This window comes from Leptonychotes weddellii, chromosome 6 (assembly GCF_054177405.1).
Source record: "Leptonychotes weddellii isolate Sample4059 chromosome 6, ASM5417740v2, whole genome shotgun sequence".
In the NCBI taxonomy this organism is placed as follows: Eukaryota; Metazoa; Chordata; class Mammalia; order Carnivora; family Phocidae; genus Leptonychotes; species Leptonychotes weddellii.
In genome coordinates this window covers 133,161,134-133,181,804 of record NC_138374.1, presented here as the reverse complement: position 1 = coordinate 133,181,804, position 20,671 = coordinate 133,161,134, and the positions used below count along the sequence as shown (strand labels likewise).

At 50.7% G+C, this 20,671-nt stretch overlaps 1 protein-coding gene across 2 annotated transcripts in view; it reads left to right on the top strand.

The window, feature by feature from the left end:
* The first annotated feature begins 988 nt into the window (after positions 1-988).
* Positions 989-20,671, top strand: part of NOS1AP (nitric oxide synthase 1 adaptor protein) — a 255,913-nt gene continuing 236,230 nt past the window's right edge. For both annotated transcript variants that reach the window (XM_081825245.1, XM_081825244.1), the window contains exon 1: positions 989-1,421. In XM_081825245.1, the coding sequence (XP_081681371.1) occupies positions 1,317-1,421 (105 nt within the window). In that variant the 5' untranslated portion in view covers positions 989-1,316. The remainder of the gene's footprint in view (positions 1,422-20,671) is intronic.

Here is a 20,671-nt window from a genome sequence, read left to right as displayed (position 1 = left end):
CGGGAGCTGACCATTTGGTCTCAGTGATCTCAGGTTGGACTGGGGTCGGCACCAGCTCATTTGGTTGCTTTTGGTGACTTTGGGGTAATGTGAAGGCACAGAAAATCATAGTTATCCCGTAGCACTACCTATGAGGTTTCAGCAGGTATCTATGGCAGATACTCCTCTGACCCTTTCATTTGCACATTCCGCAAGGCAAAAGCTCTTGATGTCAAAAGGGTCTCTTCTTAACAATAGGCAAATTGGCTGAAGCATTTAGGAAGGGAGAATAGAACAGTCAGAAATAACTTGGAAGTTCATCTTGTCCATACCCAGTTACAGAAGGTTTAATTAAGAAAAGTAAAAAGGCTGAGGATTCTCTTGTCCTTAGTATTCCTTTTTTTTGGCCTACTCCGTTCCCACAGGCTGATGGCTTTTTAATATTAAAACCTTTCCAAAAGGCATTCCCCAGGCCCCATTACACAAGCCACAAATCACCGCTCCGAAGAACAAAAAGCGCCCGCGATGGGCCCCCACTGGGTACGGTCTTGATTCTCCAGGGAAAGGGAACTCTCAGAATTAGAGATTTGGATGTATTTGGGACAGGACTTGGGCCTTCCTCGGAGAACGTACACACACAATAAACACCACCCCTCCCCCCCCAACGAAAACAAAACATCCAAGGCGCTGCGGCAGCGGCTGACCCTCGGCAGCTCGGCTCCGAACGTGACCGTAAAAACAGAAGCAGGGCTGAGCCCGGGCTGAGGGCACAGCTCGCGGGCCGGGCTGCAGGGTTCGCGGGCCGGGCCGGGCGGGCACCGCGCTCCCGGGCACTTTCACCTGCTCGGCGGGCGGGCGGCGCGGGGCGGGCGCGGGGCGGGGCCTAGGAGCCCGCGGGAGGAGCCGGCCCGGGTCCCGCCCCGCAGGAGGAGCGGCTCGCCGGCGGCCGATCCAGCGTCTCCGTGACAGGCACCCCGCTCCGCCGCCGCTGCCGCTGCCGCCGCCGCCGCCGCCGCCGCCGCCGCCTTTTCTTCCTCGTCCCGGGCAGCCGCCGCGCCGGGTCCCGCTTCGGGCCGCGCGCCCACCGCTCCCCTCCCCCGGCCCGGCGCCGCCCGCTCCCGCCGCCGCCGTCCTCCTCGCCTGCAGGAATCGCGCGGCCACAGCGCCGCCCGCAGCCGCGCAGCCCGCTGCCGTCCGGCCCTCGGCGCCGCTCGGGTCCCGGCTCCCGCGGCCGCCGCGCGCGCCTCCCCTCCCCTCCCCTCCTCACCCCTCCCGGGTCTGGCCAGTCCCTTCCCGCCGCCGCCTCTGGAGGAGCCGGTCCCCCGCGGGTCACCACCATGCCCAGCAAAACCAAGTACAACCTTGTGGACGATGGGCACGACCTGCGGATCCCCTTGCACAACGAGGACGCCTTCCAGCACGGCATCTGCTTCGAGGCCAAGGTGAGGGCCCCCCCGGGGGGGGGCAATGCAGGGGAGGCGGCACGTCCGAGCGGACGCGGGGCTGGCGGGCCAGGCTGATGTGGGGGGCCTTTCTGGTAGGGAGGTGACTCCCCTTGTCGGGACTGAATTCCGCGGGCTCCTGCCCAGAAGTGCTACAGAGCAGCTGCGAAGTTTGGGCGGTATTGCTTTGCCCCCTCCTCCCACCTGCAGACGCCCCCATCCTCACCTCTCCGGACTGCCTGACTTCCCGATCCCTTCTTCCGAGCTGGAGAAGCCAGCGGGGGAGCGCTGCCTGGACCCCTGGTTCTTTAGAATCGCTTTAGGAAAGCTCTGGTGTTATTTACCTGCTGGGATCCCATGGGAGAGGTGCTTTCAGGAAGGTTTTTTTTTAAGAGGGAATGCCTACTTCCTGATTGAGGAACATAATACAGGGGTGTGTTTGTTTTAGATGCCAGGTACCCGGGTCCAGGTGTCAGTCACTTCTTAATTGCCTTATTTGCCACGACTCCTTTGCAAGTGCCAGTCATTGAAGGGGGAGGGGTGAAAGCTGCCCATTTGCTCGTTTTGTGGCGTAATGTTAAGTTTCAGCAGCTAGTAGGGGACGGCTGTTGAAGAATTTAGCGGGGATGACTGGAATTTTCAGCGCCGAGGCCAGAGCCCCGGGTCCGTCTTTGGGGAGGGGGCGGGGCGCAATCCTCGGGACTGGACTGGGAGGTGCGCGATAAGCCTGGCCCTCTGAGATGCACTTCCCAGAGGGAGGCGTTCTGGTTCCCGCAATCACAGCTGGGGCTCCCGCTGCCCATCGCTTGCGGAAAGTGCTCTTCCTTCATGCCACCTGACCCCAAAGACCCAAAGTTGCTCAGCACCTGCAGTGTGCCTGTCGCTGATAAGTGACAGAAGGTATTGCCCCTCCAAGTAGGTTTGTTTTTTAGGTTCTTGCTGATTTTGAAAAGACTACTTTCGATGTGGAGACAGTTTTACTCTTCGTTCCCTTTTTCCTTCATGACTTTGAAGATGCATGGCGTTATCTCAGGCAAGGATGATTCCATCAGGTGGCTATTCCCTTCAATTTGTGAAACATCTTTCAAGTGTCTGATATGTGCCCAGTGCAATCAGTTATCTTTAGATTTTTTTTTTTCCTTCTCATGGGGATGTGTGAATTGGTGAATCTTAACTCCCCCCCATAACCTTCCCCCAACCGTATTTGCTAGAGGTAGGACACCCCCTATCCCCCACCCCACTCAAACCCTGCAGTGGAATGCAGAGCCGAATTACTGGGTATGGCTGGGACCAGAGTGCGGTTGTAGCCAAGATCTTATCTTGCTTCTCTCAGAATAGATCTGGTTGGTCTAAGATGGGATGTTTGGGTTAATTTTTGTCCAGGCCTGTTGCTCTAGTGAGCAAGTTTTTCACTTTACAGCATGGCTTTTCATCATGATAATAATTCAGTTTTCTTGGATATCCATAAACTGGGGAATTGGCTTTGTCTTGTTTGGTTCACCAGTGCTCTGTTTCACAAGAGTGAGGGCAAGGAGGGGGATCAAGAATTAAAGTGTTTTAAAACCTTTTAAATTCTTTTTGCACAGTTTCTGCCTTTGGTCCCGACTAGGTCTCAAAACCCGGTAGGCATAAGAATCCTATTGAAAAGTCTAATTCTTGCCACCCCCAATTCTAATTTGATACATCTGGGGGGAGCCTGGGACTGGGTACCCTTAATGGGGATTGTGGGTGATTTAATGCAAGTGGCTGGGACCAGACTTTGAGAAACATTGGGCTTGAGGCTTGCCTCCACCTTGCTGGATCTTACCTTCACCTTCCCCACATGGAATTTCTTTTCTAAGCAAACGTCTGGGGGCTGCATGATGTAGTTCCTATAGGAACTTCCCTGGGTTGGGGCGCCTGGGTGGCTCAGTCGTTAAGCGTCTGCCTTCGGCTCAGGTCATGATCCCAGGGTCCTGGGATCGAGCCCCGCATCGGGCTTCCTGCTCTGCAGGAAGCCTGCTTCTCCCTCTCCCACTCCCCCTGCTTGTGTTCTTGCTCTCGCTATCTCTCTCTGTCAAAAAAATAAATAAAATCTTTAAAAAAAAAAAAGGAACTTCCCTGGGTTCACACACAGTGATGCTTGATTAGAGGAAGGGGGAGCCACAGCTGGTCCAGGCTGTGTTCCCAGTGCAGATCTGAGACATAGGGGGACGAAGGGGTTCTGCTCTGAGAAAGGACAGGGCTGACCGAGGACTGGGTCCTAACTCCCAGCCCTTTGGAATCGACGCTGGACACCAGGACGTTCAAACCCTGTCAGCCAAGACCTGAGTATAGGTGGAAGCAGAAACTTTTCTGTCCCAGGTGCATCCAGCAAGTGTCTCCTCTGCCTGGTTTCCACCTCCCACCAGAACAGTGTCTGTGGACCTGCACACTCACTGGGATTTCACCACATTTGTCCCTTGTTTTGGAAAAACACAGGCTGGAAAATGTAAATGTCTTCTTGCTGCCTTGTCAGATCCCCTTGGAAAATGAGCCCAGGTCTTTCTCTCCCAAGGGCTGGCAGTTTTTCAGAATCAACACCTGATGGAGTGACTGTTTGGATGGCTGCCACTCATTTTTAGGCTTCTGCAGAGATTGAAAGGTTACGGCTGGGGTTGAAGGGTATCTGGGAGTCAGAGGGTCTGTGCACTTAAAAGCATCATGAGGGCGCCTGGGTGGCTCAGTCAGTTGAGCGTCTGACTCTTGATTTCGGCTCAGGTCATGATCTCAGGGTCGAGAGATTGAGCCCCTCATTTGGCTCCATGCTGTGTGAGGAGCCTGCTTAAGATTCTCTCTCCCCTCTGCCCCCAGCTCTCTCTCTCTCTCTCTCAAAAAAAAAAAAAATTGAAAAACAACATCATGCATTTAGTGATTAAGCAGAATCCTAGATGTTTTTCGCATGCAGTTTCACGTAATTCTCACTGCTTCCCTAAAAGTGGGTCTCCTTATGTCTTATAAATGAGGATATAGGCTCAGGGAGGTTGTTGTCTGCTTTCGTGCACACAGCTGTGGGTGGCAAAGCCAGCGTTTAAACCTGGGAGCTTTGACTTCAGGCTCCCAGATCCAGTGCTTATTTAATCATTTTTATGGAGTGTTCAGTCTGCTGGGCGGTGGTCTGATTCACAGCTCACAGGTGGGGCATCCTCAGGTTGCTGGCCTTTTGGACTCTGATGTAGGAAATTTCTTAAACTTTTAACGCTGGGCTGTTTCCAGATATCCTCCTGGACTAGCAGCTGCTCCTAAGGGGTTACCTGCTCTCCGTCAGCACGGGTGCCTAGCCCACTGATCATTGCTGAGGGGTGGGGGGTAAAATCTCACTTGGCCTGATGGCTGGTACGACCCCTCTGTACCTGCCTCTCCCTCTTTCCCCGTGTGTCTTCCTGGTAGCCAGTGCCATTGACCAGCTGTCTCCCCTTGCTGGGTGAGGAGGAGACTGGGAATGGCTTTGGTACAAAGAATATAATACAAGTATTAGTAGCATAGTTATGCATTTTGTAGGTGATTTTTTTTTATTTGCATGGGACTTTCCCATACAAAGCCTTTTCTTCAGGTAGAAACAGAAACATTAGTGTCCTCTCCGTTTCTCAGATGAAAAAAATTGGGGATCAGAGGGATTAACTCGTCTAGCATCACAGAACTTCTAAGACGATATGATTCTAGCTGATATTTAGTGAGGACTTACTAGGAGCCATGGAGCTGCCATGGCCCAGTGCGGTTGTCTTCTGGTCCATGGCTCCTCCTCCTGATGCTCTGTATCCACAGCGCTCATCGCCTCGCCCGTTCCCGGAAACCGCATGAATGGCGCAGATGGTCACAACTGGAAAGCACCTTAGCTTACCTGGTACACAACCCCCTCCTTTTACAGATGAGGAAATTGCAGTGCAGGGGGAAGTCGTTGACCCAGGGTCACCTCCCTAGATAAGAACAGAACCAGGACTCGTCCCTGGTTTCCTGGCTTCAGGTCAGTTTCAGTAATCTCTTGCTGCTTAGCCAACGACCTGAAAACGAAGCGGCTTTACACAACATCTGTTTATTTCGTGGGCCAGGAATTCAGGCGGGGCTTGGCTGGGCTGTTCTTCTGTTGTATGTGGTGTTGACGGACTCAGTCATTGGGCTTCATTTAGCTGTGGCTGGGCTGGGCTGGGCTGGAAGGTCCTCGAAGGCATCACTCACATGGCCGGTCCTCCCTGTGCTGGTTCTCTCTACAGGGTAGCTTGGATGTCCTCAGAGCGTGGTGGCCCTTTTATTTGGCAGCTGGCTTTCAAGAGGGAGTGTTCCAAGCAGTGCAGGCAGAACCTCGAAGGCCTGGCCTCCAAAGTTAACACAAGGTCATTTTTGTATTCTGTTGGTCAAATTAGGCCATAGGCCAGCTCAGGTTCAAGGGGAGGGGAAGTAGACTTCATTCCTGAGGGGCGAGCATTAAGGTCACATTGCATGGGTGCACATGGGGTGGGAGAGATTGCCGAAGCTGTCTTTGGGTCACAGTTGGCTGTGAAATTTTGTGTTCTTTCCCCTCTGCATAGACCTCCTGCAGTGATGTTGAGTGTTCTTTGAGGGACCTGTCTTCTGCTTCTGCATAGAACCCCCTGCCCCAGCATCAGGTGCATACTTAGCCAGCAATAACAAATTATTTGTCAAGTGGAAGAAAGTACCAATTGTAGAAAGTCTGAAAGCAGTAAGGATATTGTCATATTGTAGAGTGATTTTGCAGTTGGAGATCTCTTGGTCCAATCTGAACTCAGTTGTCTGGCCATATTTCCCTCCTTGCTAAATGGTTTCACTGGCTGGTGTTTTCCATGAGGTGGATTTTAGAGATTCCAGAAACCCCGGACAGCAGGCTGCCTGTGGATGCCTCTTGAGCACGCCGTGGTGAGGACTTCCAGATTAGGACGTTACATTATCGGCTCACCGTAAGTGGGGTGCTCTGACTCATACTTGAGACTGAAGCGTGGTAAAGAGCTCTCACCCTGACTCCACAATATCCTGGGTGTGTGAGCTCTGCCTCCAGGGTCTTGTCTTCTGTCTGGACCAGTGGGGGTTCAGATGGAGGGCCTGCTGTATACACTCATACCACCATTGAAGCAAAGGTTCATTTCACCTTCTTATGTATTTGTCCAGATGCTTTTAAACCCATTGTTATCTTTTTTTTTTTTTAAATTAAGTAAGCTCTACCCCCAACGTGGGGCTCAAACTCCCGACCCCAAGATCAAGAGTCGTGTGCTCTACCGGCGGAGCCAGCCAGGAGTCCCTCCCATTGTTATCTTCTGCCTAGACCACTTTTGGGGGGCAGTAAGTTTCAAAGATACAGCGTTGATGGTGAAATGATGCCTGTTTTTATTCGTCCAGGTGCCCCCATGTGCTCCTCCACAGCTAGTGTTTGGGGATCTGGTGGGCAAGTCTGTTTCTACCTAGCCATACATTTCCTGAATTGATGCCTTTCAGTCTTGTCTCCTTGGCCCAAAATGTCCCAGTCCTTTCAGTGCTGCAGATCATGCAGCCACATGTAATGTTGACCTTTGCCGGTCATTATGTCCAAGACCCTAATCAGACTCACCGTTTTATTATCCCTTACTCATAATGCTGCTACTTCCAAGAACTCGAACTTTCAGAATGCTTTCTTTGACTGTAATTATCTGCCTCCTCATGCCCTCATTGCCTCAAGGCTGCCTTCAGCTCCCCAGTGACCTCGCCATCCTTGTCCTGCTTCCCAGGGCTGCCTGGGGCCATGCCCGTGACCCTTTCTGCCCCTTCCACTTTCCTGCCCGACATTGCAAACTTGGTCTCTGCTGCTTCCCTTCCTCCTTCCTCTTTTTGGAAAATGAGCTTCCTTTCCCCTGCCTTTCTGAGAGTTTTATTGAGACATAAGTCACATACCATACAATTCACTAACGTAAAATATACAATTAAGTGGTTTTTAGTATATTCACAGTACGTGCAACCATCACTGCAGGCAGTTTTGGAATATTTTCATCATCTCAAAAAGAAACCTCTATAGCCTCTATTTAGCATCCCCCTACCCTCCCATCCATCCCAGCCCTAAGCAACCATTAAACTACTTTCTGTCTCTAGATTTGCCTATTCTGGATGTTTCATATCCATGAAATCATATAATATTTTTTGTGTGTGTGTGCATGTGCATGTGACTGGCATCTTTTTTTTTTTTTTTTTTTAAGATTTATTTAATTGAGGGATGCCTGGGTGGCTCAGTTGGTTAAGCGACTGCCTTCAGCTCAGGTCATGATCCTGGAGTTCCAGGATCGAGTCCCACGTCTGGCTCCCTGCTCAGTGGGGAGCCTGCTTCTCCCTCTGACCCTAACCCGCTTCTGCTCTCTCTCTCCCCCTCGCTCACTTTCTCTCTCAAATAAATAAAATCTTAAAAAAAGATTTATATAATCGAGAGAGAGTGTGCATGTACGTGGATATGGGAAGGAACAGAGGGAGAGAATCTCTAAGCAGATGCCCTGCTGAGCGTGGAGCCTGATGAGGGGCTTATTCTCACCACCCTGAAATCACGACCTGAGCTGAAACCAAGAGTCGGGTGCTTAACGGACTGAGCCAGCCAGGCGCCCCACAACTGACGTTGTTAACTTAGCATGTTTTCAGTCCATACTACAGCAGGTGCGAATGCTTCATTCCTTTTAATGGCCGAATCATACTCCATTGCACCGATATACCACGTTTTGTTTATCCATTCATCCATTGGTGGACATTGAGGTTTCTTCTTTAGCTCCTGTGAATACTGCTTCTGTAAGCACCGGTGTCCATGTTTTGGTGGGGATGTCTGTTTTGATTTCTTGTGGGTAGATAAGTAGGAGTGGAATTGCTGGGTCTCCTAGTAACTAGGTTTATTTAACCCTTTGTGGAACCGGCAGCGGCTGTTTCCAGTGTGGTTGCCCCATAGGCACCAGTGGGGTTTTGGTTTCCCACGTCCTCACCGGCACTTACTATAGTCTGGCTTTTTGAGTCTAGCCAGCCTAGTGGGTGTGAAGTGCTGTCTCATTGTGGTTTTGATATGCATTTCCCTGATAAAAAATGATACAGAACATCTTCTCATGTGTTTATTGGCCATTTATATGTCGTCTTCAGAGAAGCGTCTATTCAGATCCTTGACCCACTTTTTGGATTGTCTTTTTAGAAAAGTTATAGAGTTCTTTATTCTGTATTCAAGTCCTTTATATAGATGTGTACATATTTTCACCTATTCTGTGGGTGGCCTTTTTGCTTTCTTGATATTGCCCTTTGAAATGTGGAAGCTTTTCATTGTGATGAAGTCCAATTATATATTTTTTTCTTTATCCCTCCTTTTTGAGATTCATCTGTTCTCCATCCTCTGCAGAGTCCTTGTTCAATATCTCCTTCACTGCCCACCGCCACTGTTCCCTGGGCCCACCTTCCTTCCCACCGGTTCACTCCTCTCTGCCCAGGAATGCACTGTAGCCTTCCCTATGTGAAGACTCACTTCTCTGCACCTCTTTAACAAGTGTCCCTCCCTTCCTTTCCCAGCTCAGTCCCGGGACCGGGAGAGAGCGGTCTACTCTCTGCAGTTTCTCAGTGTCTGTTCAGCTCCTGGCAGTGTGCTGACTTCTGTCCTGGCTACCGTATAGAAACTCTTGTACTGTCCCCCTGCTCTGTCCTCATTCCTTTCTGATTTTTCTTGCTGTGCAGCCAGTCCTCCTTGCAATGCCTCAGTCCGCTCTCTGAGCAGGCTCTCGGGTGGCCATGCTCTGCCTGTCCCTCCGCCTTGCCCTCCTCCTCCTTGCTGGCTGCCCTTTTTCCTTCCTTGGACCTCTCCTGTGAGGGCTTGTTTGCATCTCCTCCTCGCTGCTAGGCAGGTTGGCTCCTGGACCTCTAACTCCAGTCCAGCCTCCAGATCTTTGTTGGCTACTTCCTGCTGGCTGTCTCTGCCCCAAGGAATGTGTTGCTGACCCCTTGCCTCCACAAGCTGGATAGCAAATCTCTTTGACTTGGGACTCATCTTAGTGACCCCACCATGCTCTCAGGCACCCAGGCCTGACACCTTGGAGCACTGCCTGGACCCTTTGGTATAACAGCCGACTTATCGGCTGGTCACTGGATCCCCACTGTGGCCAGGCTCTTCTCTTCCCGAATGCTCACATCAAGTCAGTTGCTGCGTTCTTGAATCTTCTCAGTGACCTCCACCCATGCACCCTGCCCGTTCCATCCTTTCCCGCCTCTGGCTGGTTCAGACGCTCACCGCCTCTCCCCAGATTGTTTGAATAACTTTCTGGAGGCCTCCATTTGATCCTACAAACTTTTGCTCTGATGATTTTCCTCCAATATAATTATGTTGTCCTCCTACTCAAAAACACGAAGAGTCTCCAAGCCTACTGTATTAGATCCAAAATTCTTAGCATGATATTCAGGGCTCTCTGTTTTTGAACAATTCCCCTTACCACCCCGTACTCCGACCCGATCAGCGTACACCCCATTCCCCAGGCCCCTTGTCATGTTCCACTCAGACCTAGCCCCGTGTCACTTGCTGTGTTGAGGAGCCTGACCAGACCCCACTGTGCAGTTGAGCAGCTTGTCTCGGTCTGATTTTTTTTCTCCCTCTGTCGTCATCAGGGGCCTTGTCACTCTGTCCCTCCCCCCACATGCCTTCTGCAGTGCTGAGTGCAGTGCCTTGCATTGAGAATGTTATTTGCAGCAAATGAACATAATTTCTGAGATGCTCCCTACGAGGAGGGCCAGGAGGGCTCTGACATGAGCCCAAGGACTGGACAGGCCTCAGCTGGCTCCCGTCCCCTCCCGACCTGGTCTCTTGCTCTGTGCCTGTGACGCGCAGTCCCCTGGCCTCCCAGGATGCACCCCCACCCCCACATCACAGAGTGCCTCTTCCTTCCAGAGGAAGTGCCAAGTAAGCATTTTCCCTGAATTAAATGGAATTCCCATGATGGATGTGCCATGGAATTAGAATCTTTGATTACAGAACATATGGCCAGTTTCAGGAGGAGGTAATTGTCATTTATTAAAAGAAAAACATTTTCAGCCTGTTGTGTTCTCATTAATGAATTGATACCTTTTCCCCCTAATTCATTGTTTTGTTTCCTTTAACTTGCTAGTTTATAATCTTAGGGACATGGATTTGGTTGACCGTACAGCATAGCATGGATTCAGGAACCAGACTGTGTTTGGGTCCAAATCCCGGCCCTGTCCCTCTCTTGCTGTGTGACCTTCTGCGAGTTACTCAGCATCTGTCCCGTGGTACCCTGGTCTGTAAAAAGAGGGTACACGTATCACCTACCTCCTGGGGTAAAGGAGTTACACATGGAAACGCCTCGTGCAGAGCCTGGCACAGGGTGGGCGGCTATTAGTCGTATTAGTGGTATTGTTATTATTTTGTCCTACAGATTGCACCAGAGGTTTCGTCTGTGCGTGGTTGTAATCTGCGGCGTTAGTAGATTAATCCTTTGATGAGTCGGAGGCCTGGTAGCGCGTTATCTTCACGCTGCACGCCTGTTTAAAGCTCTAGCTCCGGGACCGCTCTGATTCCCAAAGTTGCAACTTTGTGTGTGACTACTCTGTGGGCTTAAAGTAGCTGTCAGCCTCATCGGGAGGGAATTAAAAAAAGGGTTAACTAGCTTCTGGTGCGTGCCCCCATCACAAGTGTGCCAGCCTTTAATCCTCGTTCGGATTTAAAAAATCACAGAATCTCATGGCGTGCGGTATGCTGTCTGTCTGCACTGTCTTTCCCTGACTGTCTTGGATAAATATTCCTTAAGCAGAGGTAATCGAAGCAGAAGGAATCTTGCATCATGGGATTAATTAATATCTTGTGATGCTTACATTTCCCTTTTCCATTTTTTGATTCAGCATCATGTTTCCTTGTAAGCTCCGGAGCACCTGGCTTTAGAAGTTACTTACGGGAGCACTTCCAGCAAGTTTTGTGCCCAGAGTGTCTGAACACTGTGGACCCCCCTGCTTCCCTACCCTCTGCGTGTCAGCCCGTTGGTTTTCGGTGGCATTTGACTGAGGCTTGTGGGTCTTAACACCCTGATGGTCTGTCTGTGCGAACAGAGGGCCGTGGCTTCTCCCCATTTATTCTGGAGGCTATAGTGCTTTCCAGGAGGACCGTAGACCTGACCAGCCTTGAGTGCTGAATGAGACCTGGAACTCTCCTGCACCCAGTGCAGGCTGTCCTCAGAACATTCTGAACCGAGTTAGCCTGTGTGTGAGCACACGAGAGGGAGACGCGTGCTTGCAGAATTGTCCCAGGTCCTGTATTCTGTGCTGCTGTTCCCTGCGGGTCTCGTGTGTGCATCTCTTGCTTCCTGCTCTAGTCCGTAAGCTCCTCTAGGGCCCAGGGGAAGCTCCAGAAGCCGCCTCATGCTGTCCACATCGTAGAAAGCCAACATAATGATCATGGTCATTTTATTATTTTTTTTCCCAAAGATTTTATTTATTTATTTGAGAGAGAGAGAGACTGAGAGAGAGAGAGCATGAAAGGGGGGAGGGTCGGAGGGAGAAGCAGACTCCCCGCCGAGCAGGGAGCCCGATGCGGGACTCGATCCAGGGACTCCAGGATCATGACCTGAGCCGAAGGCAGTCGCTTAACCAACTGAGCCACCCAGGCGCCCGATCATGGTCATTTTAAAAGCACTTACTGTGTTCCAGGCCCTGTTCACGTTCTATGAAATGATTCATCTTCCCAACGGCCGTGGGAATGAAGGTACTGTTATCACCCATCTTACAGATGGGGACGCTGAGGCACAGAGAGACAGAGTTTACTAATGGATGGGTCCAGTCAGTGGGGCTCAGGGCATCATCACTGCAGATCTTTCAAAATACCAAGAGCTAATGTTTATCAAGTACCATATTCTACACTTGGTTCTCAGTGTTTATGTATGTTAACTAATGTTTACAGTGGCCCCATGAGGGTAGGGGCTATTGTTCCCATTTTGCAGATGAGGAAACTGAGACACATTTCTTTAGGCTGGATCGAATGGGCAAATGGTCTGTTAGAGGTGGCGGTCTTCCCATCCAGGTCCTGCCTGTGACCCAGGGACAGGTCTGCTGCTGTGAGCCATTGGGCAACAGGCCACTTGCGAAGAGTCCTCTGGTGCGCCATGTTGCTGATCTCTAGGTATGGACATGAGGCATTAGTGAGTGGGACAGCGACTGGGCAGAGAGGAGCTTGGGAGGCCCTTCCTTCCTGGGGAGTGTTGTTGTTTGCTGGGCTCTTGCTGTGCACTTCCTGTGTAGCCGTGGGCTCCTCTCCCCCTCACCACACCTCTTCCTCCCGGCCTCTTCCACGCCCCCTTCCCGGCCTTTCCTGGCTCCCTTTCTGAGGACCCATCCTCTCTGCCCGAGGCCCCTCCAGGAGAGCGTAGGTGCCAGCCAGCTTTAGCTGAGGAGTGGCTGTTCTCGGTTGGAAATCTCAGCCCACAGCGCACCACAGAGAGGCGCCTCGGTTGTGTCCTTTGTTCTGTTTGGTTATAAACTCTTTCGTTTTTGTGTTGGCCTCTTTGGATGGGAAGAGGCGCTCATGTGGAAGCGTTTTCTTTTTCTGCCAAGAGGAAGATTAATGTCTCCCAGGGGCCAAGTGACAGGTGACATAACATCTCACTCCCACGCTGTTTCCACATACACACGCGCGACCTGTACGTGGGCTCTAGTGACGTTGTCAGGCTGGCCCTCCATGTGTGTGGATTTTCTTTTCTTAAATTTGGCAGCACCGCTTGAACACGTTGTATCCTGGGCACCCGTATCCAAAGTATGACTGAAACTTGACCTCTGGACTCAAGGTTACTGAAATGCAACTCTTTCCTCCTTCAGGTCAGGAATTTTGCAGCGTCCTTCAGTGAGGAGAATCTCCTGCAGATGCCTTCGATTAGTGAAAGCAGCTGTTCTCAAACTTTGGGGTCTCTCAGAATCACCTGGAAACCAGTAAAAATACAGAGACCCGGGCTTGTTGAAGTAGCACTGGGGCCTGATCTGTCCTGATCACGTCTTCTGGGCGATGCTGATAGATACCCTGCTTTGAGAAGCTGGAGCTTCAGCTGGAGCGGCTGCTCTTTGGGGAGATAACGAAACAGAACACATTCTGATGGCGGGGTGTTCTCCGCGGTTCTAATTCAGTTAGTAGGGGTGTCACCTGGGGGTTGCAGTTTTCATGTCTTCTGTTTCTTGACTGAGGCAGTTCTCCCCCGCCCTCCCCAAGCATATTACTTAAGTGAAGGCTGCTTTAAAACTTTTTGTCAGATAATTCTGACATATCTGTCATCTTGGTATTGGCATCTGTTCATTGTCTTCTCTCATTCATGTTGAGATTTTCTTGGTTCCTGCAATGATGAATGATTTTTTTTTTTTTGAGATTTTATTTATTTCACAGAGAGACACAGCGAGAGAGGGAACACAAGCAGGGGGAGTGGGAGAGGGAGAAGCAGGCTTCCCGCGGAGCAGGGAGCCTGATGCGGGGCTTGATCCCAGGACCCTGAGATCATGACCTGAGCGGAAGGCAGACGCTTAATGACTGAGCCACCCAGGCGCCCCTGATGAATGATTTTTGATTGAAACCTGGACGTTTTGGGTGTTAGGAGATTCTGGATCTTAATTAAATCTTCTGTTTCAGCAAGACTCCTCTGCCCGTGGCGGGGGAGGGGAGCGCTGTCCCCTTACTGTCAGGCTGAGGCCTGCCGGGCGGGAGTGCCTCACCGTGTTGCTCATGGGGCCTCCGCTGCTGCTCTGCCTTTTTAACTGCTGGGTGGTGGTGAAAGTTCTGGACTTTCGGCTAGGCCTCTTCGGCCCCCCAGCAGGGAGGGGTGGAGGCCGTGTTACCCTGGCAGCCCGGCTTCCCTTCAGCCTTCCTGGATAGCCCCAGGAAGAAGGTAAGGGTGGAGCATCTCCTTCCAGCCTGATGAAGGCAGACGTCAGGTTTCTTTTTTTTTAAGATTTTATTTGACAGAGAGAGACACACAGCGAGAGAGGGAACACAAGCAGGGGAGTGGGAGAGGGAGAAGCAGGCTTCCCGCGGAGCAGGGAGCCCGATGTGGAACTCGATCCCAGGACTCTGGGATCGTGACCTGAGCTTAATGCAGACGCTTCACCGACTGAGCCACCCCGGCGCCCCAGAAGTCAGGTTTCTTGACCCAGCTGGTGGGGGCACGGTTTTCTTCTGTGGCATTGGGCTGGAGTAGGGCTGTTAGTGTCTAAAATTTCTTTGTCGTGTGAGGCTGTTCCCGTCCTGGTCCTTTGGGTGGAGAAAGCAGGCTCTTCTTGGGACTTTTCAGAAATTTTTAATTTTTATTTTTTTAGTAATCTCTACAACCAGCTTGGGGCTTGAAGTCACAACCTGGAGATTAAGAGTTGCTCTTGATGCTCTTGAGCTCTTGTAGCTGAGCCAGCCAGGTGTCCTGGGATTTTTTAAATTATCTGTCTGTTGGCGTTTCTGGGTCTCTGGTTTCTCCAGCAACCAGTTTGGGATATGTGAGGCAGAAAGAAAACCCAGGGAACCCAACTGCCACATCGTGCCTTGGGTGCTGAGGTCCCTGGCTGGTTGACTTTCTTTCCATCTTTGAGTCATCTTCTGCATGTTTTATGTGTAATAGCTGGGGTTCTTGGTTGTTGTCAGCAGGAGGAATAGAGGTTTGGGTGAAATAGGTGATGGGGATTAAGAGGTGCAAACTTGCAGTTACAGAGGAAGTCAGAGATGAACAGTGCAGCTGGGGGAACATGGTCAATGATATTGTAATAACATCGCAGGGTTATGGGATGATGATAAGAGTAACAGGTGGACTTGTTGAAGCAGTGGGTACACCTGAAACTAGAACCTTGTCAATTCTATGTCAGTAAAACTCCCCCAGGTGATTGTAATCAAATCAGGATGCACAATTGAGAACCTCAGGGTCAGCGCGCTGGAGCCGGCCAAGGCAGTTTTGGTGGAAAGACCAGGAGGCCCTGGTCTCTTCCCCAAGTGCTGGTCTTTATGAATCCTTGTGTACTCTCTCCTAAGTTCTTAAGGCCCTTATATTCACTTTCCTTCCATAGATTTATTTCTTCCCTCCATGTAGCCCGTTCTGAATCCAACTTGTGTTCCCAGTATACGTTCCGGATTGCAGGTGTAGAAATAGATCCAGTTCTATAGGAAGTATTTATTGTGCTTCTCTATTGGGGGCACAGTGCTTGGTGTTGGGGTCAGAGAGCCAGAAGACCAGATGGTGACCGGAAGGAAATCCTACTAGCTGGGGAGATACAGATGTGTGGAAAGACGGCCACAATGGTATCATTAGGTATTGAGCACATACTATGTGCTGGGCATTCTTCGAAGTGTCTTATACCCTTTCGCATTCAGTCCTTCTAAGTACACTGCATGATGGATGGTATTTTTTCTTGTGGTGGAGGAGGCTCCGTATTAAGTGACTTGTCCAGGGTCACTCCATCCCCAAATCTGGGCAACATTGGACCACGAATTTGCTAAAACAAGGCCTTGCTTTTTCCAGTGGATGTTCCACTGAGCTTTCTTCGTGAGTTGTGGGTACTGCTGTGCTGGGGGAGAGCTTATCTGTTTACAGTCTTCCCCAGACCCTGGACGGTGTTCAGAGGCTGCTATTAGTGGCTTGGTCTGTGACTTTGAAAAGGGTCTTGCAGGGGCATGAAATGATGATTCTTAAGTGTAAGAATGTCACTGTAGTTGTGCAAAGAGTGGGTTGCGTGTGTGTGTATATATGTTGGGGGGGTAGTAATAGACCGGTGAGAGCTGGTAGCGGCTGGAACCAGGGCCCATGTTCCCCTCTGGAAGTTGCCAAGAGGTACAAGGCATCCTTCAGTTTGGAAGGACCACATGTATGAATAACAAAGAGCGTGGGCAGCTTTTAGAGAAGTGAAGGAGCAGGGAAAGGTGGTCCTGTGGTAGGAGTGGGGGAGATGACGGTTTATACGTAGGGCTTTAGTCCCCCCCACTTTTTTTTTCCTTTTAGAGAGAATAAGAAAACCACAGATAATGAAGAAATGCATGAGGTAGGAGGACCCATACCCCAGGAGGCTTTAAATCCCAGGCTTGAGAGATGTGACTTAATCTTGTAAGCAGTGGGGAATAAAAAATGTAGGGGATGACCTACGCGCATGTGTGTATGAATGTGCGCGCGCACACACAGTTTCTTGTATTGGGACGAGGAAAGGGATAAGAGCTGTTTGTAAAAATAAAGCAAACGGAGGAGCAGTGCTAAACACCCAGGTGTAGGACCTGAACCAGGGTGATGAAGGGTGGGGGGCATGGAAATGAAGGGGTAGAGGTCAGAGGAATTACAAAGACTAGGTCCAGGCTATACTGGGGAAGGAGAGTCAGAAAAGATGCAGAATTAAATAGTCTGTGCTTCCTAGGAATGTGTATTGGATTGTTGGAACTCCCGTGACAAAGCTTTAAACAACCTCCGTTTGGAGGATCCTCTAAGATCTGAACTGCATGAGCTTGAAGGGTGGTTTCACCTGCCTCCTCTCTCTCTCTGGCTTGAAACTGTTGGCCAGGGGTCGGGCCCTTAGCTGCGCCACGTCCTGACGTCCTGTGTGGCATTCTCTACCTTCTTCGAGCAGTCCTGACGTCTCTTACTCCCTCAGAGTTGGGGAAGCACGTTTAGGCTGCTGACACGTGGCAGTTTAAGGTCTGTTCAGCCACACGATGAGCATGAGCCTGTGTCTGTGGGAGCCCCGCGTGAAATGAGGAAAATTCTGTAAAAACACAGACCCTGGGTAGCTGACCTCCGAAAGCTGGGATTGGGATGGCCCTTTCTCCCTCCCGGTCTCTTCTTGAAGTGGAAGTTGCTGTAACATGAGAACTTCAGGCAAGGGATTCTAGAAGTCACTGGTGACAAATCCGTAATGGGTTCCTGAGGCTAATGAGGTGGTTAGAGGTATCAGACAGCAACTTCTGGTGTGTCCCTAGGCCTTTTGCTAATACTCCCTGCCTGCATCGCAACCACTTCTGTCTGGTATGGTCCCCACCCCCCGCTACCCGCCTCGGTGGTACCCTCTGGCTTGTGAGATTCCAAAACGAGCACCACGTCTGATCCATTATGGATGCATAACAGGTGCACTCTTGACCTTGAATGAATAAGCGGGTGAGGCCGACGTGCCTGAGCGTGCACCGCTTCGCTCTTCCCCGTTTCCCTGGGTGCCTTTGTCTAGAGTGGGATCCTTGGCATGGCTTTTGCTGCCTCAATTCTGCTTTTGCCCAGCCCACTTGTCCGCTGAGTCCTGTTGGATGTATTTCTCAAAATGGTTTTTGCAGAGAGTGTGTGGTGTTGGACTTTGCCCTCCCAGATGTTCCCTTGGCAGGATGGTGCAGACTTTTATGGTTGGAGGCTCCTTTTCCTTCCGCTGAAGGTGATCCAGCCTGTGGCCTGAAGCTGGCTTTGTTGTTGCCCACCTAGGATGGATACATGAGCTCCATACTCCTCTTATGGGGCTTACCTCCTCAAAGACTGTTTTCTCCACTGGTCTCCCAACTTTGGGTGGTGGTCTTCCTCAAATTGCTGAGCACTGTTTGGTTTATAGTCTGTTATTTGTGTATGTAGCCTAGGCCCTATACAAGGTGGTTGAACTTTTGGGTTTTTAGCAGTCCTGGCAGAGGGCCTGACGTGTAGTAGCTGCTCAGTAAACACACGGAGGTGTGAGTGGAATTCAGCAAGGATTTGGTGCGTCGGGATGAGGCTGCATCCCTCGGGTCCTTCAGAGGTCCAGACAGTGATGCCTTCTGGTGATGGTTTCCTTTTTCCAGCCGTAGCTTGTTTTTCATTAAGATGTCTGATGTACATGCGTGAGGCTGCTGACTCCCCTCTTCTGTGGGAGAGGGCTTGATGCCCTGGGTCTGCACGTGGGAGGGATGCACCTCCCTTTTCCCAGTTAGTCTTCTCTTCACCTGTGTTTCCTCCTTACCCAGGGAGGCCAGGGTGGGGGAGACCAGGATGTGGCACAGAAGAGCCCTGGATGGCAGCAGAGCCAACCCTGCCCTTCCTTGGATCAACAGCCTGGGCCTTGTCACTTTCATCTCTTTGTACTTCAGGCCCCTCACCTGTCAAATACCAGAGCTGAACTCAGAACTGAAATCTCAGGTGATCCCCTGAGCTCCCCTCCAACACCAACACTCTGATTCTGTTGGACTCTTCCCATTCCTTCTGCAGACCATCCCCCTTTCCCGATGAAGTCACATCCCAATTACCTAATGTCCACATACTGGTTGCCAGATCAATTAGAGCAAACAGCCAGAACACAGCCAGACTGCACGCGGTGCTCACCGTGTTCCCAGCCGCGGCGTGGGGAGGTGGGATCTGGTCCTTTCGGAGGCGTGGGAGGTGGGATCTGGTCCTCCTGCCCCTAGCTGTTCATCAGTGTGTTGCTCAAGTAACCACACACAAGCAGAATGTATTCACTACCTTGTCTTATGTTCTCAGATATTTACACCTTTTGCTCCTCTGTGGAAAAAAAACCTTTTAAGTCTCGGTTGTCCATTTTTCCCTATTGCAGCCAAAAGAGAAGTTTTGAAAAGCAGTAGAACCCTACAGGGTCACGTTCTGAAAAAAGGCAAAGGAGGGAAACAAAGCCTGAGCTCGGTCTTGGATTTTGTAGAAAGTCAGGCAGGGGGAGGCCTCCGTGTGCCTGCCAGCCCTGGGGGCCGGGGCCTCATTGCCCACTTCGTATTACCACAGTGCTTTGCAAGTCAGCTGTACCTTTGGATCACATGAGAAGTTGTAAAATAGAGCTGCCTATGTCCCCTAGGGATTCTCACATTCTCTACCTGGGCTGAGGTCTTTCTATCCCTGTGATTTTTGAAAGCTCCCGGGCGTGCAGCCAGGAGAAGGGAGGTGTATGTAGGCAGGCACATCTGTGAGCAGACCTGGGTTATTCAGACTGACAAGCTGATTGGTTTTACCCTGAGACCCATAACTGAATGAGGGACTGGGTATGCTTGCGGATGTGAACCCAGCACTTGCCTCCCCGCAGGGAAGAGCATGGGGTTCCAGGCGCGTAGATCTCCGTCAGAAGGTGGGCTGGTAGGTTCCATAGCAGCTGGTCAAGAGGGTTTGAGGTGTTCGCCCACACGATGATGATGGTTTCCTCAGCAAAGCCGGAAGATCAGAGTCTGTAGGCTGAAGTATTTGGCTGGACACCTCCAACAGTTGCCTTTATGTGTCGTGTGTGACCCGCCAGGGCTGATCCACGTCTCCTTCCCTGTCCTGTGATACCGTCTTTCTCTACCTTGATGAATACCTACCACCTGGTACTGGCCTCTCTTTTGGGCCTGGGAGATTTTTCTCTCCCTCTTCCCTGCTCTCTTGCTGTTCTCCTTCCCCCTTCTCTGACTCCTCCTGTTTTTTCTGCCTCAGACTGGAATCCGCCATTTCTGGTATCTTTTATTTATTTTTATTTATGTATTTTTTAAAGATTTTATTTGACCAAGAGACAGAGCTTGAGAGGGAACACAAGCAGGGGGGCGTGGTAGAGGGAGAAGCGGGCTTCCCGCAGAGCAGGGATCCCGATGCGGGGCTCGATCCCAGGACCCTGGGACCATGACCTGAACCGAGAACCGCTGCTTAACTGACTGAGCCACCAGGTACCCCAATGCTGACTTTTATTTCTAGGTCGTTTTCAGTGGGCAGAGCTAGGAAAATACATACAAAGAGAGCACAAGAATGAATGTGACAGATACAAACATACTTGTGAGTTCATAGTCCTATTTCCAGCTACAACTCAAGACTGAGGTTTCTTTTTTTTCCCTTTTCTTTTTCTTTCTTTCTTTTTTTTTTTTTTAAGATTTTGAGAGTGAGAGTGTGCGAGCAGGGGTGAGGAGCAGCAGAGGGAGAGGGACAAGCAGACTCCACACGGAGCCTCACTTGGGGCTCAATCCCAGGACCCTGAGATGATGACTTGAGTCAAAATGGAGAATTGGATGTTTAACTGATTGAGGCCCCCCTCCCCCCCAGGTGCCCCTAGACTATGAGGTTTCTACTTAACCTATATTTCATCTTTTTTATTTTTTTATTTTATTTTATTTTTTTTTAAAGATTTTATTTATTTATTTGAGAGAGAGAATGAGATAGAGCATGAGAGTGGGGAGGGTCAGAGGGAGAAGCAGACTCCCTGCTGAGCAGGGAGCCCGATGCGGGACTCGATCCGGGGACTCCAGGATCATGACCTGAGCTGAAGGCAGTTGCTTAACCAACTGAGCCACCCAGACGCCCTTTCATCTTTTTTTTTTTTTTAAAGATTTTATTTAT